Source organism: Penicillium odoratum, assembly GCF_028828045.1.
Source record: "Penicillium odoratum strain IBT 22623 chromosome Unknown utg000004l_segment0_segment0, whole genome shotgun sequence".
NCBI lineage: Eukaryota > Fungi > Ascomycota > Eurotiomycetes > Eurotiales > Aspergillaceae > Penicillium > Penicillium odoratum.
Window position 1 is genome coordinate 51,188 of NW_026643146.1, and position 23,392 is coordinate 74,579.

General features: G+C 45.7%; 8 protein-coding genes across 8 annotated transcripts; 3 read left to right on the plus strand and 5 right to left on the minus strand.

Moving 5' to 3' along the window:
• Positions 1 to 835: 835 nt before the first annotated feature.
• N7520_004285 (uncharacterized protein) lies at positions 836 to 1,858 on the minus strand (the record flags this gene model as incomplete). Its single annotated transcript, XM_057138219.1, has 1 exon — positions 836 to 1,858. One exon carries the CDS (start codon positions 1,856 to 1,858, stop codon positions 836 to 838), a length of 1,023 nt encoding a protein of 340 aa, XP_056996426.1.
• Positions 1,859 to 3,528: 1,670 nt separating this feature from the next.
• On the plus strand, positions 3,529 to 5,869 carry N7520_004286 (glycoside hydrolase family 67 protein; the record flags this gene model as incomplete). Its single annotated transcript, XM_057138220.1, has 6 exons — positions 3,529 to 4,340; positions 4,398 to 4,491; positions 4,577 to 4,819; positions 4,970 to 5,075; positions 5,115 to 5,285; positions 5,373 to 5,869. The coding sequence occupies 6 exons, from the start codon at positions 3,529 to 3,531 to the stop codon at positions 5,867 to 5,869; spliced, it is 1,923 nt and encodes a 640-aa protein (XP_056996427.1).
• Positions 5,870 to 7,496: 1,627 nt separating this feature from the next.
• N7520_004287 (uncharacterized protein) lies at positions 7,497 to 9,122 on the minus strand (the record flags this gene model as incomplete). Its single annotated transcript, XM_057138221.1, has 3 exons — positions 7,497 to 7,740; positions 7,824 to 8,625; positions 8,963 to 9,122. The coding sequence occupies 3 exons, from the start codon at positions 9,120 to 9,122 to the stop codon at positions 7,497 to 7,499; spliced, it is 1,206 nt and encodes a 401-aa protein (XP_056996428.1).
• A 2,679-nt stretch (positions 9,123 to 11,801) lies between these two features.
• On the plus strand, positions 11,802 to 12,212 carry N7520_004288 (uncharacterized protein; the record flags this gene model as incomplete). Its single annotated transcript, XM_057138222.1, has 1 exon — positions 11,802 to 12,212. One exon carries the CDS (start codon positions 11,802 to 11,804, stop codon positions 12,210 to 12,212), a length of 411 nt encoding a protein of 136 aa, XP_056996429.1.
• A 989-nt stretch (positions 12,213 to 13,201) lies between these two features.
• Positions 13,202 to 14,335, plus strand: N7520_004289 (uncharacterized protein; the record flags this gene model as incomplete). The annotated part of the gene is made up of 4 exons (XM_057138223.1): positions 13,202 to 13,413; positions 13,490 to 13,723; positions 13,784 to 13,858; positions 13,915 to 14,335. The coding sequence occupies 4 exons, from the start codon at positions 13,202 to 13,204 to the stop codon at positions 14,333 to 14,335; spliced, it is 942 nt and encodes a 313-aa protein (XP_056996430.1).
• A 725-nt stretch (positions 14,336 to 15,060) lies between these two features.
• N7520_004290 (pleiotropic drug resistance family ABC transporter) lies at positions 15,061 to 19,347 on the minus strand (the record flags this gene model as incomplete). The annotated part of the gene is made up of 1 exon (XM_057138224.1): positions 15,061 to 19,347. One exon carries the CDS (start codon positions 19,345 to 19,347, stop codon positions 15,061 to 15,063), a length of 4,287 nt encoding a protein of 1,428 aa, XP_056996431.1.
• A 1,160-nt stretch (positions 19,348 to 20,507) lies between these two features.
• On the minus strand, positions 20,508 to 21,331 carry N7520_004291 (uncharacterized protein; the record flags this gene model as incomplete). Its single annotated transcript, XM_057138225.1, has 2 exons — positions 20,508 to 20,734; positions 20,908 to 21,331. 2 exons carry the CDS (start codon positions 21,329 to 21,331, stop codon positions 20,508 to 20,510), a joined length of 651 nt encoding a protein of 216 aa, XP_056996432.1.
• A 287-nt stretch (positions 21,332 to 21,618) lies between these two features.
• N7520_004292 (Zn(II)2Cys6 transcription factor domain-containing protein) lies at positions 21,619 to 22,676 on the minus strand (the record flags this gene model as incomplete). Its single annotated transcript, XM_057138226.1, has 2 exons — positions 21,619 to 22,515; positions 22,575 to 22,676. 2 exons carry the CDS (start codon positions 22,674 to 22,676, stop codon positions 21,619 to 21,621), a joined length of 999 nt encoding a protein of 332 aa, XP_056996433.1.
• Positions 22,677 to 23,392: the final 716 nt, after the last annotated feature.

The window sequence follows — 23,392 nt, forward strand, 5'->3', positions numbered from 1 at the left end:
ACTATCGCCGTGGTCGTATGAAGTCAGAAAAGATTGAAGAGCTGATGATGTTTCTTTGCACTTCAAGGTTTGACCTTGAAGAGCAACAAAGGAAGGAAGTAGAGAAATACTTCTCATTAGATGAAATTGAAGCTGCAAGGGAAGAAAATGATGAGAGACTAGATGAAGTTGAGATAGATCCTATTAGTGATACTGAGGAGCAAGCAGTAGAGGGTGAAGACTCTGAAGACTCTGAAGACTCTGAAGAGGAAGAGGAAGAGGAAGAGAAGGAGGATAGGGATAGGGATAGGGATAGGGATAGGGATAGGGATAGGGATAGGGATAGGGATAGGGATAGGGATGAGGATAAGGATGAGGATGATGCCCTACCACCAATGGGTATGAATACGCAGCTACGGGTATCAGGGAGAAAGCGGAAAAGTAGAGAGGATGATGGATTTGAGCACTACTAGTTTTATTAAGTTTTTAAGCGAATGAATATGATCTTTTTACCGTGATTAGTATGGTTACTGTCGAAAGTTGTAAGGGAAATACGCAATTTTACAGCTTTAAAACGCATAAATTATGTACATGCCCAGACTTGGCATGTTTATAATGTTTTGACCTTTTGGGGCCCCATTGGGGCCCCATATATTGGGTTGGGTCCGAGGGCTAGACCCAAAACCCAGGCTGGGGTCGAAGGTTGGACCCAAAACCCAACCCAAAGTGCGGTTGGGTGGGGTTGGGTTTGGGGTCTATTGGGTTTTGTAGAAGCCTAAACTTAGGTATAAGAATTGTAGCTTTTGAAACACCCATGATTCGCCGTTTATGTAATAAGGTGACGAAAACACTATATTTAAGAAGCCACGGGCTTGGCATAGCCGCTGAATTGACCGGTTTCCTTCATGATCGTTGGGATCTCATCTTCAGCCAACGAGGCGAACGTGTTCTTCTCAGATGGCTTCCAACCCATTTTGCGAAGTCGGTTTGCACGGTTGCGAGAATTTGACCCACCGACAATTTCAGTGTATTCGGCGAAAATATCCTTATAGTTTTCAGGAGGAATCGTCTTAGGCTCCGCATCATCAAGGCGGCCGGCCTCCTTAAGAATGCGGCCGATTTCAGCCGAACATTCACCCCAAGAGAGCTCTTGACCATTTTCACAAAAGAAATAGGGATTTTGAACAACTTCGCTCGCGGAAGTGGTCTCCATCCAATGAAGAAGTGTTATGTAGCCGCGTGCGAGATCCTTTACGTGGACCTGATTCCAGACTGAAAGTCCCTTGCCGACCTGACCCGCGTACCCGTGTTTAAGAGAGTAACGGACGAATGTAGGCAGTTGAATTGATGTACGCTTTTCGCGGCTATTGATACCATAAATAATTGGAGGAATCATGATGGCCATCTTCGAGTGCTTGGCCAATTCTTTTCGCGCGCGCACTATGGCTAGATCGATCAAGCGGTGGGGCGCAGAGTTCGGAAGGGCGTCAATATTGGCAGGATTTTCATCATCGAAAATGACATCGCTTTTGTAATTACCAGCTGCGGTGTCAGCGAGTAGGCTGGCACCACTGGTGTGAATGTAGATTGTTTCTAGGCCTCGGTTCTCCCGCTTTTTGATTCCTTCAAGCACGGCTTGAACAGAGGGCAGGTGGTCCGCGGTCGCCGTGTGGAAAACAATGTCACTAACAGCGACCTGCTTTGCGATGGTGTCGTCGTCGAGAGTGCCGATCACAGTCTTGACACCCAGTTTGTCGAAATCCGCGACAGCCGACTGTCGACGAACCAGCGTGGTGACGCTGTAATTCTCCTGGAGGAGGAGGTCCAAAATTTCCCCTCCAATGAAACCAGGACCAATAAGAAAGACAGATCGAGCCATATTGTAGTAATGCAAGAATTTGAGAGTTTGCGACCTGGTGCGACGAACATGTTCACATTTATGCACCAGAAGTACCATCTGGCCACCCGGGTCATGACGTCAGGCGTCGGCTATATGCCCAAATGTCTCCGTTGCTTTCAAAGGTCAATGTGGCCCATTGGCAACCTCAATCTCCACAGTGATGCATTCATAGCCATCGGGAATGCATTATGCCGTCGGAAATAGGTATGGTCGAGTTGCTTAGTGAAATAAACTTCGTACCCGAGATGAATTTTAACTTTTCTCGCCGAACTCATTAAAGCCTTCGCTTTACTAATCGAGAGAGAGGCGTCGGAGATTACTCAAGACCGAAAATATCGATTGATAGAGCTTGAAGACCTACTTCGCGTGTTCAGCTAACGGAGACGCCAAATTTGTTCAGGAATCCAGAATGATATTGCTCATTTTAGCTAGTTTTGCAAACTCCCAATTATGACACATTTGATGTTTTTATACTCATGCAAACCGTATATGATTTTTTCTCTACCTAGCCTGCTCCCTAACATCATCAAAAGGCTCCTCAACGGCACTTATTAGCCCTATATTTAAGCCAACCTTGCCACATCTTAGCTTCCTTGCTACCGATATCACGCGTGCAATAATCTCACTGAAAAAATAACCGGCTAGGCAAAATACTGTGTAATTAGCCAGTTCTAAAGCCTCTTCATCGCTATTAAACGTGAATATCGACTCCGCTGCCTAGTTTGAGTGGATTGACTTATTTAAACAGCAGTATAACTAAGGGGTCCTTCACATTTCGCTAAACGAGTGGATGAAAGCCGGTTGACTGGGCCCCAGAAAATCCCAAATTTCAAATTTGTATATGTTCACACTTTTGGCATAGAGCTGTTTTATTGAATAACCAACAATTAAACTTACTATTTTTTGCCGTCTCAGATTCAACATACATCGACCTAATTTATCAGATATCGATATTGTATTGTTCAGATGTGCACCATATGAAAGTTAGAAGCGAACAACTAGACATTTATGAGAACTAAAATATCAAGTCCTCCCATACATTTGATTAAAAGTACTAGCGGCATGGACGTTGTGGGGACTGGTGACTTGCCGACGAAGCCCCAAGCAAGTCAGCTAGTTACCTTCCAAGTGCGAGCCGCCCATACCCAGCGAGACAGTCGACGCCAAATTCTACAGGGGCTATTAACACTGACCTTATCTTCGAGCTAAAACCGAACGACTGGGAATTTATTATAGCAGAAATATCAATTACTCCTCACTTTTGCCGGTATCTCCCTTTAGCCTTTTTTAATTGATTAAACCCGGTTAAATTCCATTTTGAAGCTAACGCATCGGGGAAGGAATTTTTTATTGGCCTCAAATTATTTTATAGCATACTCAGCTGTATTCCCCCGAATAACCTGATCAGGTGGTAATCGCATATACCGATGGTTAAATGAAGGTGTTCCTTCAATTTACTTGACAGAAAATTAGCCTAAACACCCGATGCAGGCAGTCAGGTCTTTGATTGCGGGGTAGATGTTATACCAGCTCTAAAAAGCTGTCGCAACGCCGCTGCCTTTTAACGATTCAATTTTCCTAGAGTGTGGTTGCAGTCTTCTCACTACCACGTACCTGCCGCGTCAAAATATCTGCGACCAATTCTCGATATGCCTCCAAGCGAGACTGGCATTGAGGCCTGGCTGCGGTATGTCGCTCTCCCCGCTGATGTCGCCGCTGAATACTGCCAGTATTCTAGTATTATCGCTCTTATAGACAACGAGAGTAGTTCAGTGCATACCGCAGGAAAAGGGCTACAGTTAGGCATGTCCAAGATTCTTGGTCAGAATCTTAATCTTCGAACTGGGCTCCTGGCGACTGAGACTGTTTCTTCAATCATTATAGGGACAGTTAAAGCGTTTGCATCGGCGGGAGGCGATGTGCATGATTTACCTAACCTCAAGGCAGATGGACTCATTCTTAGCTGCAAGCGCAAAGCTCCCGTGAAAATCCTTGGTCAAAATGAACGTGGCGCCGTATATGGTGCGTTTGAGCTCCTAATGCTGCTATCTCGAAATGAGTGCGTGCCGGAATTGTACGCATCTAGTCCTAGCGCGCCAATCAGATGGGTGAATGAGTGGGATAAACTTGATGGGACCATCGAAAGGGGCTACGGAGGGCCATCGATATACTTCAAGGACGGATTTGTGATCGACGACTTGACCCGCGCTAACCAGTACGCCCGCCTGTTAGCGTCATTTCGACTGAATGGCATTATTGTCAACAATGTCAATTCCGATTCACAGCTTTTCAATCCCAAAAACATGAAGGGACTTGGCCGAATTGCCGACATCATGAGAGTGTGGGGTGTGCGAATCGGTATTGCATTATACTTCGACACCCCAATACATGGCCGCACGCTGGCCGACGGCGTGAACCTGTTTGCTCGAGCGCTGAAGAAACACGGCGATGGAATGGTCATGTACCGAGCCTTCGTATAAAACCACTACCTCGATGAATCAAACTGGAAGAATGATAGGGCAAATGCAGCAGTAGAGTTCTTTGACGGGCAAGATACTGAGTTCGAAGACAAAGTGCTCATTCAAATCAAGTACGGCCAAATCAACTTCCAGGTAAGGGAACCACCGTCCCCTCTACTCACCCATCAGCGCCAAACACCTATTATCCTTGAATTGCAGGTTACGCAGGAGTACTTAGCAGCAAGATCACGTTGTCTATCTCCCCCCGCTCTGGCGCATAATCTTTGAATTCGACCTTCAAATTGATGACAAGCCATCCCTCGTCCGCGATATTGTCTCTGGCCAGCGCTTTAATTGGTCCCGGGCCGCCTACGCTACCGTTGTCAATATCGGCAATGACCCAACCTGGCTTGGAAGCCACCTCGCCATGTCCAACCTCTACGCGTACGGCCGGTATACATGGAACCCTCAAAGCGACGAGGTAGAGGTCATAAGGGATTGGAGCCGTCTAACTTTGGGTTGAACAGTACTGTTGAATCAGCCATTACAAAAATTTCCATGCAATCCTCAGAGCAATTACGAAGACTATAGTGGTAACTTGGGAATTAAAACGCTCTATGATATTATTAAGACTTGTCACTTCGGGCCCTCGCCCGCCACCCACGACGGCAACGGATGGGGCCAGTGGAGTCGCGCAGATGAACATGCCCTCGGCATGGATCGCACTGTTGCTACTGGTATAGAAAACGCGGGATAGTAACCCCCTAAGATTGCAGCTCGCTTTGAAGACATTGATACTACACCTGACGAGCTGTTGCTTTGGTTTCATCATGTGCCGTACACGCATGTACTGAAATCTGGGAAGACGGTCATCCAGCAATTCTACGATGCGCATTATGACGGCGCGCGAGCTGTGCAGACATTCCTAAAGGACTGGGAGGCCCTGCGTGGGCTGATTGATGATCAGTGGTTCGAGCATCTTTTGTTTCGCTTGCGGTACCAGGCGGGTCATGCGCTTGTTTGACGGGACTCAGTGAATACGTTCTATCACGCGAAGTGTGGAATTGATGATGAACGGGGACGTGTCGGGAACCATCCCTGGAGGATTGAGGGGGAAGACATGGAGCTTGAGGGGTACGAAGTGGAGTCTGTGACGCCATTTGAGGACGCATCAGGAAGCCGAGCAATTGTCACTGTGCCTGGAGTGCAGCTCGGAACTGCAAAATGCACTGTCCCTTTCGTTTCGGGAATCTATGATGTGGCGGTCAACTACTATGACCATCTTGGTGGGACTTCGCAGTATCAGATCTTCTTAAATGACCGCCTGATTGGTTCTTGGGCGGGTGATCTGGAGGAGAAACTTGGTCATGACTTTTCAGACCTTGTTGATGGTTACTCTGCAACACGTATCACCTTCAAAGATGTAAAGGTGAACAAAGGGGACCGACTGAAGATTATCGGAAAGCCGAATGGACCTGAACGTGCACCGATAGACTATGTATCGTTGTTGCCGAATGGAGTCGTTGATTAGTAGACTGGTAAGATCCAAATTTTGTCAATTAATCTTTCATTATCCTGCCTACATACTCTACCTCTGGTTTATGTGATAGACTAGCTGCCTTATAGTGCAGCAAAGATTGAGAAAAATGGCGCCCGAGGCTCTGGTTTTTGCATCGAGGAATTCACTAATTTTCACTTGATAATGTGTTACGTCTTTTTGTCGTCCCAATGAGATTTAGCTTTTATCTGGTGATAGAAGCATATCCTGAATTTTTTTCATCTCTTCTTTTAGTTTCTTCTCCGAGTACAAAGTGTTCTTACTCATATGCTGCAATTAGTTACAAACGGAAAATGTGTTGGCTAGTGGGGTTAGCCGGCGTGATGCGGATATTGTTGATACCGAAGAAGATCAGAACGAAACGAACACCCGAAAGGGACAGAATATATCAATCGACCGAGCTAAGAGAGCTGGGCCCATTGGCATCTGTTATCACGCTGTGTACGTCTGCTGATTAGTTCACGATTGAAGCGGGGTATAGTGGCTTTGGGGAAGAAGCAGGACTTGTTAGAAGAACATGTCAGGCCAGATTTCAATTTTATCAGTGAAGTTGCTCTAATTTATGCCCTGAGGTGACACTAAGAGATATGAGATCCTACTGAGTATCTACGCTCGTGGTACTGCACGGATCATCTGTGATAATGTCACTGAGGAGTGCAAAGCCAGATTTATTTCGGGGGATAGGAGATCCGATGCTGCTGACATAGTGATTAATCAAACGTTGTAAATGGTTGACTCTTGTTTTTTCCTTGGGTCAGATTCTATTGAGTAATGATGGTACTTCTTCGTCGAAGTAAGATATTTAAAACCACCCCCTGCGACATGGTCGCCTTTTAAAAGACAAGATCATCTGACTCCCCAGACGCGAGGTAAGGAACCCCAAACTTTGGCCATATTTGAAGAAGGTTCTAGTAATGACAGCTGTACGCGGCTCTAGAGTGGTTCCTGAATTGATGGGATCCAATACAATCTGCAGACTCGAAAGGATAGTCTAAAATTCCTCATCGCTGAAAGTGACCTTTTGGAGGGTTCCGAGCTGAAGTACTGATGCTCATCATTGATTACAAGCCGCAAGATCAATCTTGGCTCTAGCGATAGTGAGGGCTTCATTAGAAATTGTTGGATAAGCGTATAAATAAAGGTTCTAGTCGAATGACGCGATATTTGACGGGAAGTCAAGCTGGAGAAGGCGGATCTTTATCTCAATGTTAAAGTAGGGATTAGTGATTAAGGTCGGTCAATATATAGAGTTTGGGAGAAACGCTCGTACGGAATCCTCAGAAGAGAAATTGACTATAGGCGCTACTGGACACTTGTGACTATATCTGGAGGATAATATGAGTCGGAATCCCTCAGTCTTCTATTGCAACGAGGATTGCTAGAACAATAGTACATTATATTGATTTGATTTAATCCTTGAATACATAGACAGTAGGAGCGAAGAGTACCTAGTCCGTAGTTCATTACCTATTATGAGTCAAGACTTGTCTCAAAGATTTTCTCTAGGATTGGCTCAATTAGTTCCTTACGATCTTATATAATCATATAGTAATAACTAAGAGAACGGTAAAGACATAATTCACGAATGCTAATCTCGCGTTTAAATATTCACTTTCGCCATCTGGTCAACATCCGCATCATCGACAGACGCATTCTTGAATTCGCGGGCCGTCAAGTTCTTGGAGAACAAGATATCCAACTCCTGGTATGTCCGACTTTTACTTTCTGGAAGACGGAAGTACCCCCATATCAGACAGAGAAGAGAGAATCCTGCTGCTAGAAACCCGGTTTTTATCTTTAGATTTCCTTCTGTCGGGTTGAGGGCGTACGGAGCAACAGTCGAACTGAGAATATTGGCAACATTATACGCTTTTCTCGCAAGGGATATGGTCTTGGACCGCAGCCGAGTCGAGGAGATCTCACCCACAATGATGAATCCAGTGGGCCCGATTGTGAGTTGATAGGTGCAGTAACAGACAAGGACCAGACAAGGAATATGACTGCCTGACCGTATCTAAGGCCCGTGTTCTGGTGCGCAAGGGCGAGGAAACCTAGGAGGAGCATGGAAAGGCTCATGTAGGTGTACCCAGTAAGGGCGATAGCGCGTCGTCCGAATCTTTTGGTAACAAGTAAAGAGAGGAGGTTGCATGCAAAGTGGATGCCGCCTTGACCGAATGTCATCTTGTAAGAGTTTGAAGTTGATAGCCCAGCCTGCTGGTAGAAGTATGCGGCGTAATTGCTAATTGCGAAGCCGCAGAGCACCTGCGAGGCCCAGGTGAGGCAGCTGATCTCGGTACGCCATAAATCCGACTCACGAAAGCAGTCGGCGAAAGAAACTCCCTCTGTTATAGCTTTCTCGATGTTTGTGGTCTCCATCATTAAGACAACGGTTTGCTTAGCCTGAGTCTCGTAGTTATTCGATCGTGATGAAAGTCCTTTGACTGCGTTCTCGGCCTCAATAAGCCGGCCATGGCGGACCAGCCACCAAGGGAACTCTGGAGCAAACAGGATGAGCGGGAAAATGATGGCTGGCCAAGCCCACTGTACAGCAAGCGGAATACGCCAGCTCCATTCGTCCGCGCGGTGAGTCTGAGTGTAGATCAATGCGTATGAAAGGAATTGGCCGATCCCCCAACACAGAGCAACGAATGTCTCTAGATGGGCTCGAAGAACGAGCGGTGCAACCTCTAAGGCATAGGCAGGCGCCAGGGTAGTGAAAACACCCCATGCTATGCCGCATAGCAGCTGAGCGATGAAAAGAACCTCGACGATTTTGAGAAAAAGGGGATGAAAAGAACGCCAGTGAGGAATGCGAGACTTCCCAGGGCAGCTTTCTTGTGGCCCCATCGCTCGGTAATGATCGCATTGATGTAAATGCCGAAAATATCCCCACGGGACTGGCGAGCCCGAGAGCGGTTTGCCATTTTGCCTGAAGTTGGTGAGATCCATCGCCAACGGGTATGCCGAACTGCTTCTGAAACATAGGGAACCCGAAAAAAGAGCCCATGAGTGCAGTGTCATAACCATTCATGATAACAACGAGAGATACAACCATGGACCACATACAGGCTTTGGGGTACGTTTTGATCGCTTTCGTAATCTTCATGCTATGCTCTTCTGCGGTGGCATTTCGAGCATCCTCGGCCAGCCCAGCCCAGCCTGCAACATCCGCAGAAACCTCGATTTGCGCGGCATGCTCGACTTCCGGCTTGGCTTCGTGAGACATGACGCCTGACGGGACCTGAAGTGGAGCCAGTAGGGTGGAAGACTCGTGTAGGCTTTAAGAGCGATGAAAGGAGATGGTAAATGAGACAGTTCTGGGACCTCAACCGATCCCCGCTGGCAAGGAAGCATGTCTCGGCATTTATATGCTGGAGATGACAACCAGGTTTACCCCGGATTGCTGGTCCCCGCATATTGCGGGTTAGAACATAAAGCTATACCTACCTATTTAAGAGGGGAACGCTCGTTGGCTGTACGCTCTGACGACGCACGAATCGGATATACTCAGGAAAACCCACCACGACCGAAGGTCGTCCTCGGAGAGTAGTGGATCCCTCGACAAAGGTCAAAGTGAGAGATGTGTAAGTGTGTGTCTTCTCTAGCTAGTGCTAAACCCGTATTAATATGACCTTTTCCTTATGGGACGGAATGTGACCTGTAACGGTATGGTAATCCGCAGTAGTGATCGGGTCTTCCCACTATACTATTTATTTATATTGGTCTTGAATTATAAGGATCTAATTTAATATATCTGATGGAATATGATACCGTCACTCTTTAAAGAAAAGAAAGTGACTTTGATTTAGTAATGTGAAGACAGATGAAGGATAGAATGAACTACTTAGTGGAAGGAGAACCTGAAAATAGTATTATGGGCGAGAGATACTGATCTTATTTAACACTTTACTGTCGAGTAAATTCTTTAAAAGATTTGTGCTATTGATATCCTTCCTCTGCCGATATTCCTCCGTGTTGTAGACCGAAGTCAATAAGAACAATGAAGTGTGGGGTGCAAATCACGACGCGGGCTTTTACTTTTGAGTAATAAAAAGTAGGAATGGAAGGTTGGAGAACGACCTAATCGTAAACGGGCGATAGTTCATTCGGAAGAACTTTCGGAAGAAGCTTCTGGCTACGTCGCTGCTTCCCCTATTTGTGTTCCGTAATGTGGGTTGTCGGAGACATTCTTACTTTTCCCGTTCCCGTTCATATAGCCGCGGTTGTATGACATTTGCAATCCTAAATCGGAACGGTTTGGAATCACTTCGAATTAAAGGAATGGTATTCAAAATAGCGTTATTGCAAATTTTAAAAAATAATGCATTTCATTCGCAGTCTCAGATATACATCATAGATCTTATAGTCTATATTTCGAAGTGCCATTCCTTCGCTATTTACGAATTTTAGCGGACATATGATCAAGATACCTTTTTAAATTATATAACTTTGAAAGGGCAGGCAGTAGAAGGCCTGTTTCCCCTGCAATCATCTGAACATTTCGATTAGTAAGTTTCTTGCGCCAACGATATTTGAGTGCAATTCAAACGATTACATTGCCTAGAAAGTATGCACAGAGTAGTCGAAAGGAGGCATATTATGCTCGAGCTGGGAGATACAAACATGATGTTAGTCATCCACCAGGAAACGGAAAACTAAAAATTCATTTTACAAGCCTGTTAGCCTGCTGTTCCTCACGCGTGTAGAAACGCCATACTATACTAACTACACCACTGCGTAACGATTGGATCACTTGGCTTCGCAAATCAATTTTGAACCAACCTATTGAAGGGGCGATATATCATGAGGAATGCGGGGTTTTGAGACATACTGTGCAATCTGATGCCATATAAGCGCAGCAAAGTATAGGTAACCCTAAATTGAACTAAAGAAATATTACTAGACGACCCGAACACACAATATATATTTATATATGCATTAATCGGAATTTAATTTGTGCGTAAATCATCTTTGGGTTATAGTTCAGATCAGTATGAAAAGACTCACGCCTTCCTGAATTTGTGTATACTAATCATTACATGTAATTACTCGCCCCCCCCCCCCCCCCCCCCGCTAGGTTCATGGATATAAGACTGAGATAAAAGAAATACAGCTAAGATCACTATAATATAGGATAAAAGGCTGAAAAGAATCGAATATTTTGGTTTTCAAGAGGAATCTTGCTAAAGTAAACATATAATTCTAGTAACGGGTTGAGGCCCTTATTACCACTCTGCACAGCCTCCACCAGCATATCCCTTTAGTTCTTCAGCCCATTGAAGTAAAAATACCGACGACTTATTTCTAGTAATATTCGCACTAAAGATCCCCAAATCAGTTTTCCCAAATATATTAGACTCTTAGCGCTTAACTTATAGTATATCTTACTTTAATATTCGACCGCGGTGGACTCGGCCTCTACTAGAGGATACTTCCTATTTGCTGTTGAATTATCCACGCCAGGCATATATGATGTAACTGATGTTATGTAAATAGCGGGTATAAATTACCACGGCATTCTCGGATCGGTTAGATAGCCGAACTAAGACTTTAGCAACGGATTGGTATTTCGCTACTTCGCAATTACCTTGATATTATAATGATATACTTGTGCACACATCATGGCTCCTACAAGTAAATCAGAGCTTGGCTTCCTACAACCATGTGGAACTCGCGTAATTCATGGCGCAGGTTCAAATGTCAAGCAGGCATTCCCTCCAGAATCGAACTTGCCTGGCACAATGGAGCTTTATAGCGTGGGAATGGCACTGACCCTTGCTGCCCTGTATATCGTGGACCAGCCGGCTGTCTCCAATTCAATACAACATGTCGAATGCCCCGACATATTCACATGGCAACTGTTCCAGCCACCATAGAGGAACAAACGGGCGATGAAAGCCCCAAAATGCAATTTGTGATCGAAAAAATTTTCATCGCCAGCGGAGTTGCAGTGGGCGAGCTGGCAGGACAATACTACGTCTTTGCACCCAAAACGATGGTCATTATCGCGCCTGGTGTGCCTCACGCTTGGGTAGCTGCCCCAAAAGGCTTAGATTTGGAGGCTCTCGGCGTGGCTCCACCTAAGCCCATCGCCGTTGAACAAGATCCGCTTATTTCAATTGAAGAACCTTCAACAGTGTCTGATGGGAAATTCCTTGCGGTCTACGAATACGAGCTACCTACTGGGTTCTACCCAACAGCGCAGACAGAGCGACTACAAACACCCAAAGATTATGCAGCTTGCGACGATTTGCATAAGATACGAATTCCGGAAATGGACGTCAATCAATTGAGGCAGCAGGGAAGCTTTATATAGGGTACTACATGCAAGAAGTTATAGATTGTGTATTAGCGGTGCTCTAAGCATGTGTTGATAACTTTCTTTTGTTTATAGAACAAGCTGAATTATTCAGACATTCTCTGCCAGTTTATCCGAATACCGGATCGACATAGGGAATTCTCTATATAGGCTTCTTTTGAAAGTCGACTAATTAAGGAAAAAATGCTTTATTAAAGCTGTTCCCCGGCTCAGAGTCAACCTTTACGCTTCTTAGTTTACAGAACTCAATAGACAAGTTCATGCGATCTTACTGTCGACTTCAGGCCAACAAATTTCTCTTATCTTAATATTCTCCATGACGCCCCCGCTTCTACCCCGAGTATTATCGGTCCAAATTCCGTTTTGAGTTCAAAATACCATTCCAATGTTCGGCTAAATGTCGGAATTAAACCCGTCAGACTCATCTACACGCGGATCAGGATCGGATGCCCGCTTCCTAAACTGGATTATAGAATCGAAAACCAATCAGTATCTCTGTTCACGTGAAAGGGATGTGTAGTCTTAACACTTAAAGAATACCTTAGTAGTAAAACAAAATTGCAATCCCAACTCAGGGCACGTGGATTACCCGTCGAAGTCCTTTTGGTCCGAGACAATCGTCTGACCATCTTTCACTAACTAATTGTCACACGCTTTGACCACTAGTTATATACTGACCAAGCCTCCGTCTTCTTTAAATCGGGTTTCCAACGGTGCCAGTTCGATATGCTTCGGTTAGGCCATGTTAGCCAATCATGATAGTTTGGATAGTTTGGACGGTTTGACATGTTTGTGCTTCGCCCATAGCTATCAGAATACCAACCAATTAAATCTTGTTGCTTGCCGAAAGATGCTTCCATGACGTAATTAATGCAAACAGCTAGCATGAGTGGCTTCAGCGCATCGACGTTATTTAATATCCCGGTTTCCCACATGCCCTTGAAGAATTGATTACAATCAGAACGAGTCAACTTATTACAAAAACTATGACCTTCAATCGTATCGCAGTCTATGGCCACCGGGGATGGGCTAGTTCAGAAATCGTTAAAGCACTTGCTAGCTCAGGTGCTCCCCTTCGAGTCCTCCATCGTCCTGGCTCCGACACCTCATCTTTACCCGCCAGAGTTGAGGTCGCTGAAGTTGACTTGATGGATCATGCTTCATTGGTCGATAATCTCAAAGATATTGATATCGTCATGTCAGTCAGTGGATGGGAGCATAGAACGAGGATATTCAGGATCCATGAAAACTTGCTGATTAATACATCTCTCTAGTTGCCTTGTTGGACATGGTGGCGTCATTCTTGAGCACCACTTCATTGAGGCAATCCCAAAAACGCAAGTGAAATTATTTGTTCCCTCCGACCTAGCGGCAAGATACGATGAACAAGGCAACCGTATTCCTGTGAATCGGAACAAGTTCGAGGTTGAGAAGGCAGCTCGTCAAGCCGGAATCCCTACCACGGTCGTTCTTCCCGGAAACTTTGTAGAGTTTGCCTTATCCACGCCGTAAGTAGTCCGCTTATTCATGAAAAGTCATTATTCTGACCACCGGATTAAACATTCTAGCGCAATGGGCGTCGACTGCCAGGATAACAGGATACATTTCATCGGTGATAGTGCTTTAGAGCCGTTGAATCTTTGGTAAGCATGCTATAGAATCTGATTTTCGTGCTTTTTTTTTTCTGATTAATTAGCAGCACGCGGTCTTACGTGGCAGCAGCTTACGCATGCATCTTCGCTTCAACGCCTATCAATCAGTTACAAAATCGAGACTTGGCATTATCTGAACTGGTACCTACCGGAAATGAAATTGCCGAAGCTCTCACACGCAAGTTCAATACGGCCCCACTCATAAAGCATGAAAGCAAAGAGAACATTACCCGAGAATTAGACGAGGCAATTGAAACAGGCAATCCATTTGCCCTCGCACTCTACTGTCGAAAGATTTGGGCAACTGGGCAGCAGGCCAAAATGATTGGTGCAGATATCTGGGACGTTGAAGATTATCCTAAGGCAACACTTTCCAGCCTGATTGTCGAAGGCAAGCTTAAGCCATACCGATCGCTGCCTGGGGAAGTAAGGACTTTCTTTACGAACCAGTTCGACCAATGTGAATAAAGAACGTCATTTGAATGAGATCGAAAAGGAGACGGAGATGACATGCGCTACATGCACGGTTGTAAAATGTTAACGCGTAAGATTTTATCTCCCATAGATAATTCACAATCCTTGACATAACGTACTTTATAGGGAAACTAACAAGGAAATCAGGGTGAAGCATCAGTAAAAGCCCGATGCTGAGGTCTTCCAGCAAGTCTTAACTACTATGATACAATACTATGAAATAACTCCAGTGTAACCAGTCCTTGATTGAACAACCCAAGTAAATGGATTGATGTATAATTAACTTATTATCACAAATGCCAAAGAAAAAGAAGAAAACCAACTTCGCGACAGAAACTCTTCATGTATGTATATGCATTTCCGGTTTGATTGCAGCGAAGTTAAAATTAAACATCTGACCCAAAACCATAGCTGTACAATAATTAACAGAACGGAAAGTTTGCGCGACAGAAAGCTGGTGCGTTTCGCCATTCTGCCATGACCAAATATAGTGGAATCAGCAGGAACAAGACACCAAGCTCTCCTTCCACCAATGCAATAACAATAATTTAAAATTGAAGACCACTTCATCAAAGGCAGATCTACGTAATGAGATATAGCTCTGGGAAGTCGCTTCCCATACTCTGCGTGATCTGGCATCCTTGATTCTTCAAGTCGCTGCAGTGGTGAATCGGGCGAATTAAATGCCGATTACCACTTCTAAAAGATGCAGGAATCGTTCATTCAGCTTTCTTTGAGGCCTTCGTTCTCATCTTCATCATGAGGTAGACAGTGGCATAAGAACTGATGATGAAAATGACGGTGATTCCGATGTTGCGCCATCCATCATAGTAGTTTTTCAAGTTGAGAGTGTAGAGATAGTCGCTTCCTGTGCGATACTCACAGACGCGACAGGCCGAAGTTGCATTGGGATTCACCAAATTCGACCTCTCTCCGGCTCCTCCAGCACTGAGGTACGAGTTGAGGTAATCGCCGCAGGTGCTTCCGCTTGGGGGGTCGAAAAGGGCAAACTCGCTGTCTTTGCACTGTACCTTGACATCATAGATGCCAAAGACCAACATGGCACCTGATACGTAGGTGTACGGATTCAAGTAATATAGCCAGTATCTCCAGAAAGGGGTGATTTGAGAGTATGGGACCAGTGTTCCACAGAAGGCAACGATCACACCAAGAATCAGAGGGTTTGCAAGGGCTGCGAACACTGCATTCGGAGCATAGGCTGCGATGGCCTGACCCAGTCCTGTGTAGATGAACTCATATAGCCACATGATAAAGAATGTTGCACCCGCTCTGTTGGAATCCTTGGGGAATCCGACTGTGAAGTACCAACAGCAGAAGTAAAAGGTTGCGCAAAGTGTAAGATAAGGGAACTCGGACACGATGAGCCCGGTGACAAAGGCTTTCCATGAATACATTCGAGATTTCTTCTCACGAGCATCATAGACTTCACGCCGTTCAATGAACAGAGGCTGTAGCTGATTGATAACTCCCGGGGCAACGAATATGAACATGTAGATGGTAAAGAGACGGAGTTGAAACTCGCCGACCGAATCCCCAATCATCCAAAATGAAAACCCGTTGAAAAGGCCGCAAATTATGTGAAGGAGGATTTTGTTGTTGACGTATTCGGTATTGCGGAACAAAGCCACATTCATGCGATTAGTCACAATTTTAGTTTGTTCCAAGGTGCTGGTAGCAAATTCGTTATCATCAGCGAGGGCTTTATCAGGTTTGTTTGCAGCCTCATTATTAATCGAATCCAATTCCTTCATGGTGTGAGCATTTTCAGGTGATTGCAACCAAACTTCATGCCAATCTTGTTGTGAGAGAACATCAATCATGTACTCTGCAGGGTTTGCATCCGGTGGACATGGGTAGCCGTTTCTTCCGAAATATTCCTTGATCGTAGCAGCATGGTCACCAATATCGCCGAAATAAACAGTCTTACCACCCTTTGCTAGAAGAAGAAGAGTATCAAACTGCGCGAAGAGCTGGGCAGAAGGCTGATGGATAGTCACTAAAACTGCTTGGCCACAGTCTGCTAGCTTACGAAGAAATCGTACTGTGTTGAAAGCAGATTGTCCATCGAGGCCAGAGGTAGGCTCATCCAGGAAAATCAAAATACTGGGTTTAGAGACAAGCTCGACACCGATGGTGACGCGTTTCCGTTGCTCAATGCTTAGTCCTGCGCCGACCTTGCCAATCAATGTATCAGCAATATCGTGAAGCTCAAGCAGATCAATAATCACGTCAACATATGCAAGCTTCTCCTGTCGTGGCGTATTCCGTGGCTGCCGCAATAGGGCTGAAAATTGCAAAGCCTCCTTAACAGTGGCATATGGCTCATGCACATCGAGTTGCTCGCAGTAGCCTGCGGATCGCTGGAATGATATTGGCAGAGGGCGTCCGTCAACCAAAATAGATCCGTGTATATTACCGTCTGTTTTTCGCTGGGCCAAGACATCGAGGAGAGTGGTTTTTCCAGCACCGGAAGATCCCATAAGAGCCCCTAACATACCGGGCTTAACCCAACCATTGATATTTTCGAGGAGAACCCTGTCACCACTAGGGGTTTGAACAGTGTAGGTTAACCCCTTCCAGGTAAATACCGAGGTGTTCTTCACAAGTCCCTCTGTGATATTATTTCTTGTGTCTGAAGCAGTAACAGGCCCGGCGGATGCTGATTGAGACTCTTCATCGCTGATGCTTTGAAAGACTTGCCGCTTTTCATAAGGCACTGCTTGAGAGGAGCCTGTCTCGGCGCTATCCTTCCACCTGGTGGTGAAGAAGATTGTCACACAAACGAAAAGGGCCCACCATGCCCACACAATTCCAAAGTTACGCCAGACATGAGAATGAGAATAACTGAGAGAATGTAGGTACTGCACGCCTGTAAGGCTCGTTTGACCCTGGATTGCTCCTCCCACACCAGCACAGGATTGATGCGCGGCATCGTTATATCCAGCACCCCTCGGAATGAGGTTGACGCCTTCACAATCGATGATCTTTCCAAAGAACTCCGTCGACAAGACAGATTCAAAAGCATAGGCAACGGGGTTAATCCAGTAGATCCAACCTAGCCATGGATGCATTTTGCTGTATTGGATCATATAACCTGCGAAGGTCACCAAAGCGATGATGAGAAAACCGGATACCTTGGAAGCACCGTCAAATGTCTTGAATGCCGCGCCGACGGCGCGGAACATCGCAATTCCACACATTGAAATGGCGAAAATGACGATCCAAAAAGTGAAGAAGGCGTCTGCCGTGTAAGTCAGATGTACCATGAAGTACAACGGGATACTGAATATAGTGACATGGAAAAGGGTGATCGGTATGTCCGTGGCAACCTGCGCTATGCAAAAGGCTGCAGGATGGAAAAAGGCGAAATACTTATGCTTGATGAGAACAGGACGGCCGAAAAAAGAATCGGTGACCTCAGAAATAGGCACCATCAAAGAGTTGTAAAGAATGGCAAAGAACAAAGCTCCCGATTTGATGAAGAGCCCACTTGAGCCTGCCGAAGCATTATAAAAAAGAGAACCAGAGACGAGTGACTGTATCAAAGCTGAGATCTGCTTAATAGCCAGTGTGGCCTTGTCTCCCCAAATGATCTGGTATTGCCGGATAATACAGGCCTTGACCTGCTGGTATAGACTGACAGTTAAAATGGAATCAGGCTTCAATGTTTTGTGTTTTTCTGAGCGGATCGTCTCAAAGAATTCTTCAGTATCGTTCTTCGCAGCTGCTGATGCCGGGTAGTCATATTCCTTGGTCATCTGACGATAGATAGGCGACTGGTGATAAAGGTTTCGAATTTGTTCCGCCGTTCGGGGGAATTTGTGTTCAAACTCGGATCGGATCTCTCGCTCTGTGGGAACAGTGACACCCGTCAAATAGTCTGCCACATTTGCGCCATCCCGACAAATAAACCCTAGGTCTTCGAGAAATGGACGAGCATCTTCCCGGGATCCATAGTAGATCTGCTTCCCTTCGTCGAGCACCAAAACTTTGTCAAATTGGTGGTATATCCCGTTTCCGGCTTGGTAAAGGGTTACAATCGTTGATAAGCCGAAAATATCTGTGAGGGAGCGAAGACATCTGGCCCAATCAAGAGCAGAGCTTGCATCAAGTCCTCTAGTACTGTTGTCCCAGCAGAATACTGAGCCCCTGCTAGCCAGACATTCGATGATTGACACCCGCTTGCGCTCTCCTCCGGAAACACCACGAACATACTCGTTACCGACTTTCGTGTCACCGGTATGCGAAATGCCCATTGCGTTCATCAAGAAGACTTTCATATCCTGATGATATTCAGTCGTTGATTCGTGATATCTCTGTGGCCGAAAGGATGGAACCTTCAACTTTGTGGCAAAGTCCATGGTTTGGTCAACCGTCAAAGTAGGAAAGAAAATCTCCTCTTCCGTATTCATGACAATTTGACTACGATACTGCAAGGCCTTCTTGTGATCCATGGATCCAAAGTGAACGTCTCCCGAGACGCTTTCGTAACCCATTCGGCGATTGGCGAGCAATTTGAGGAGGGTTGTGCAACCCGATCCAGGACGACCGAGCACCAACAGCATCTCTCCAGGCTTAACACATCCGTGGCTGTCCTCCAAAATAAATTTCAGGGGAGGCTTGTGGGTCAAAGTTCGCAGTTGCCCGATAAGATTGCACTGGGACAACACGTTGTGCTTCACCGCAACGCTTGCCTCTTTGACTTGCACTGACAGATTCTGCCAGGTGACGCCAAGTCTCCGTCCCTTGATGCCAGATGCCTCTTCTTCTTCCTTCATCTGCCTAATGATCAGATGCAGACTATTCTTCTGATCATGCGAGGAGCGCTTCTCTTGAACCGCTTCATTGTCGAAATTGGCATTCGAGAACTGCTTTTCGCCTTCCATGTTTGTGATTGATCTCGCATCGTTGTCTTCATTGACAGTTTCTGAACTAACAGTGGGGGAGGTATCTTCATAGATCGGCGCCCCTGGTGGAGACGACATGATGCAGAGGGTTCACGATGACTGAGGACACAAGTTTGGAAGGATGAAAAATGGATTAAAGGAGTGAAAGCTGGGTGAATCAAAGTGTTAGAATATTGCCTAGCATTCATGCAAAGGGGATCATGTTTATTTATAATAGCGTGGTTATCAATGAAAATAGAAAATATAGTACGCATGTCCATATGGGTTTCCGAAAGAAGCCGAAACCGTTCGTGTGGATAGGATCGACCATTGTCAATCACGATCTGAACCTGTTCATGCGTAAGTATTCGATCGAGACACGGGGGTTACTGAAAAACACGGAGGTTGACCAGAATACATACTGGTCCATACAGTATGGATTCACCCCCCCCTCACATAAGCGGTAAGAATTCAGTTGACCGTCTAGCTTAATAATGAAGTAATTTACGAAAAAAACCCCGTGTTCATCTTGATATCATACCTATTTTTCCGATTAAATTTTAGTAGATGACAATACATGACTGTTTTGAATTTAAAACTGGCAGAAAATTCTCGTTTCGGGATGGGGGGGGGGGTGAATCCATGCTGTATAGACCAGTAGTGAACCCGAGACAGGGGCACTGAGTGGAGCCTGAGGTGAAGACGGTGATTTGGAGATACTGGTACAAAATGACTGAGTTTCGATCCGATTCCAAGATTCACAGTAAATTTTATGATTGGCATGAATGTGTCAATACACGGAGGTTGGGAGGGCTAGTAAAGCCTAGACACGGAGGTTGGGACAAGGTTGAGAGGACGGAGGTTCGGACCTATGGATCAACTGCGCCTCAATTTCTGAGCAAACTAACTTCAGACTCCACTATGACCAATTTTTATTAGGTCTTGTCAGCGTGTGACGCTGTTCGAGGACCAGGGGAGAAAAGAGAAAAGAAAGAAGAAGCACAAGCTTATATAGCTTGCCGCTACAAGAAATAACGAACAGACAGAACAATGTTCTAGTATTTGTGTGGTATGGAGGAGGGAAGGAGAGAGGGAAGAAAGCACCCAACTACCGTTGATCACGTGATACCCAGGTTCCGACGGGTCGTATATCATAGTTCCAGTGTGTTCAGATCAACAAAAACCAAAAAATATTATTCTGACAGGCTCCATTCTATCACCCTTGAACTCGTGAGCCACACTACTTGATTCTCCATAAGTTAGGAGATATCATTTTTCTTGGCCTTTCGAACTGCACACTGAGCGATGCGACTCAGCTCATACGCATAGTCATTCAATTGTCTGGCGTGATGGGCTGCCTCTGATGTTAAATGGCGAGGTTGAAAAGCGTATGTAAGCGCGGGGATAGCCTGTAATAATGCCAGGTCCCATTCAACCGAGACATCGTGAGGGTTCTGCAGGATATTGCAAAATATTGTGGTGATAGCTGATATGGGATAGAAAAGAATAAGCCTGACAAAGTCAGTCCAATAAGCCTCGTGGCCACAACAGAGTCCACCCGATGGTAGAGACTGGGAAAGGGGTGAGGGAATGCTAACCAAAAGTTAGTCTCAGCAAGAGAATGGCACGCGCCTTGTAAGTAGATCAACGACGACCGACTGGCTTGCACAGCCAGTGCGTGACTTGAGCTGAGGCCAGGTAATTTCTCAATTTCGCTCGTCGTGCCCACTACGCAGCGACTGGTGGCCTTGTGGATCAAAGCCAGACAAAATTCATATTCGAGGCGAATCAATAGCACACGCGCGTCTCTTTCACCATTATTGCCATCTTTCGGATCCTGGGCAGAATGACCCGGCCGATATTTATGGGGAATTGCCTGACGCCACGCCTCTAAATCGTCATCGAGTTTCCGGACGTCAACAAGCAGCTGGACATCACTTTTGTAAACAGACGATGACGAATATAACAATTGATAGATGGATGATTTTACACAGCTTAACCGGGCATCACTTGGGAATATGACGCAAGGATAGCATTCATCCTTGGCAAGACAGGGGGCAAGGTCGACATAGAGCTGCTGCATGTAATTGGGGGTTATTGTCAGATCGCAATTGGTATCGCAGAGGGTCGAAGGATTGCCAGTACGCAATGAAAACTCTTTATCAAGCGTATAACAAATCCAAAAAAGATTTCGCAAATGTCTCTTATGGCAGGTTTTGGGTGAGTTATCGGAAGAACTTTCGGGTGCAACATGAGCACCAAGAACAAACGTGAAATGAGCGGCTAGTGACATGGTCAAGTAGCCAGACTTCAGCTTTCCCGAGAAAAGCTGGCAAATCAACTGTCATACAATGAACGGGATCAGTCATCTTAGAAGACTGGGTCCTTCCCCCAACGACTATACTGCCAGAGACTCACTAGCATAACACAAGCTTGGAATCCATCCAGATGCATACCGGCGGTCAGTTGAGGCAGTGCATTTTCTGCAGCAGATATATATTCTTCAAAATTGAAGGGTGGGGCTCTTTCTATGTCGAGATTGAAGATGGCCTCAAAGGACAGGAATGTTGCAATGCATATTCTTGCACTGATTAGTCTGAATGGACCAATTTCGGAACTACCATAAGCAGCTTGAATGGTTTCTCTGAAGAGATTCGGATCGATCAAAGGGAAATTAGCACGGGTCCTCGATCTCAAGAATGATTCAAGGCTGCTTTCAACGAGGCTGATCGGTGGTAAGGTTAGAGGAGGTGCTCTATCCGAGGTGCTTGTATTCGTGGAGCTCGTATAACAACTCTCTGGACTTTCTCGAATCTCGTTGTAGATGATTGACTCGCCAGATCGGTTCTCAACCCACGCCTGGCCTTGGGAGGAGAAAAGAGGAATACCATTTTCGCAGTCAATAGTGCCTAGCTCCTCTCCGTCAAGATAAATTTTGCCAGACTGCAGGACCGGAGCTCTTGATCGTGCTCGCTGGCTTGGGTTGAAAAACCATTCCAAAGAAAGCTTTTCTGGAGTTCCGTTTGTCATTTTGGGAAGATTCTCTAGCGGCGCGTTCACCTGGGGGCTCGATTGTCCGGATAGCGCTGCTTGGTTACCAAGTTGGGTCGCAGTGTGAACGATGTTGCTTCGTGGTGCCACATTACATGCCTCGGAATATTCTGCCGCCTCGGTAGGTGGGCGATCTGAGTGTCGTCGATTGAATGTACAGGTCACACAATAGTGGCGGCACCAGGCGCATTTGGGCACAGCCTTGTCGCATTTGATCTACTTGTGTCAGCAGGAGACTGATGATAGCGCAGCTCATTCATGTCCTACCAACCTACCTTACGTTTCCAACAAGAATCACAAGCCTTGGCCTTCGGCCCATGACGGTGCCGTCGTTTTCGAGAAACACCCAGCTCTGTATGGGAAGGCGACATCGACATTTGGTCTCCGAAAAGAATCGAGGTTATTGAAGCATTTGGGGTAGCTCCAAAGGGTCATACACGGGGATTTTTCGGAAAGTAAGACCTGTGCTATTACTCCCTCGATCTCGATTCATTTATCACGTGCGAATCGACCAACAGATGATATATCCGTAATCCCGATCAATCTGCGAAAGCCAAACTAGGTCATTTCAACTGGTAAAGTTGCTTGGATTGTGTGTAGTGGTAATCAAGGCCAATGTGGTGCTTGTGTATCAAAAAGCGACAAGGAAAGCCACGGATCGCGGTTCGATGCGCATTCGTACTAGGGGCTTGTCCCCTATTTCCCACGCCGACAATTAGTCAAGTATCTCTAGAGTGCTGCGTGTGTCGGTAGCAATAGAATATGGCATTTTAGCATGGAAGAAGTTATTTATATCGGGATTTGTGCCGGGTATGATTGTGGCGGCGTTGTCATCAACGTGGCGGCTGCGTTATGTTCTGGCCGTTGTAAGAGGCAACCAGTCTTTTGTCAGGAAGGCCCATGAATCAATTAAGCAGTACAGGCGGTAAGTGAAAGTCAAATAATCATAAATCAGCTGCTCTTATTTGACGACTAATTGTTAAGAGGAGGAAATACCTCCTACGTTTGATGTGGCTTATTGATGTGACCGGCTATAAAAGACAACTCCCCAAACTTCTCCAGTGTGAATTTCTTAAATGCATTCACGAGCTTA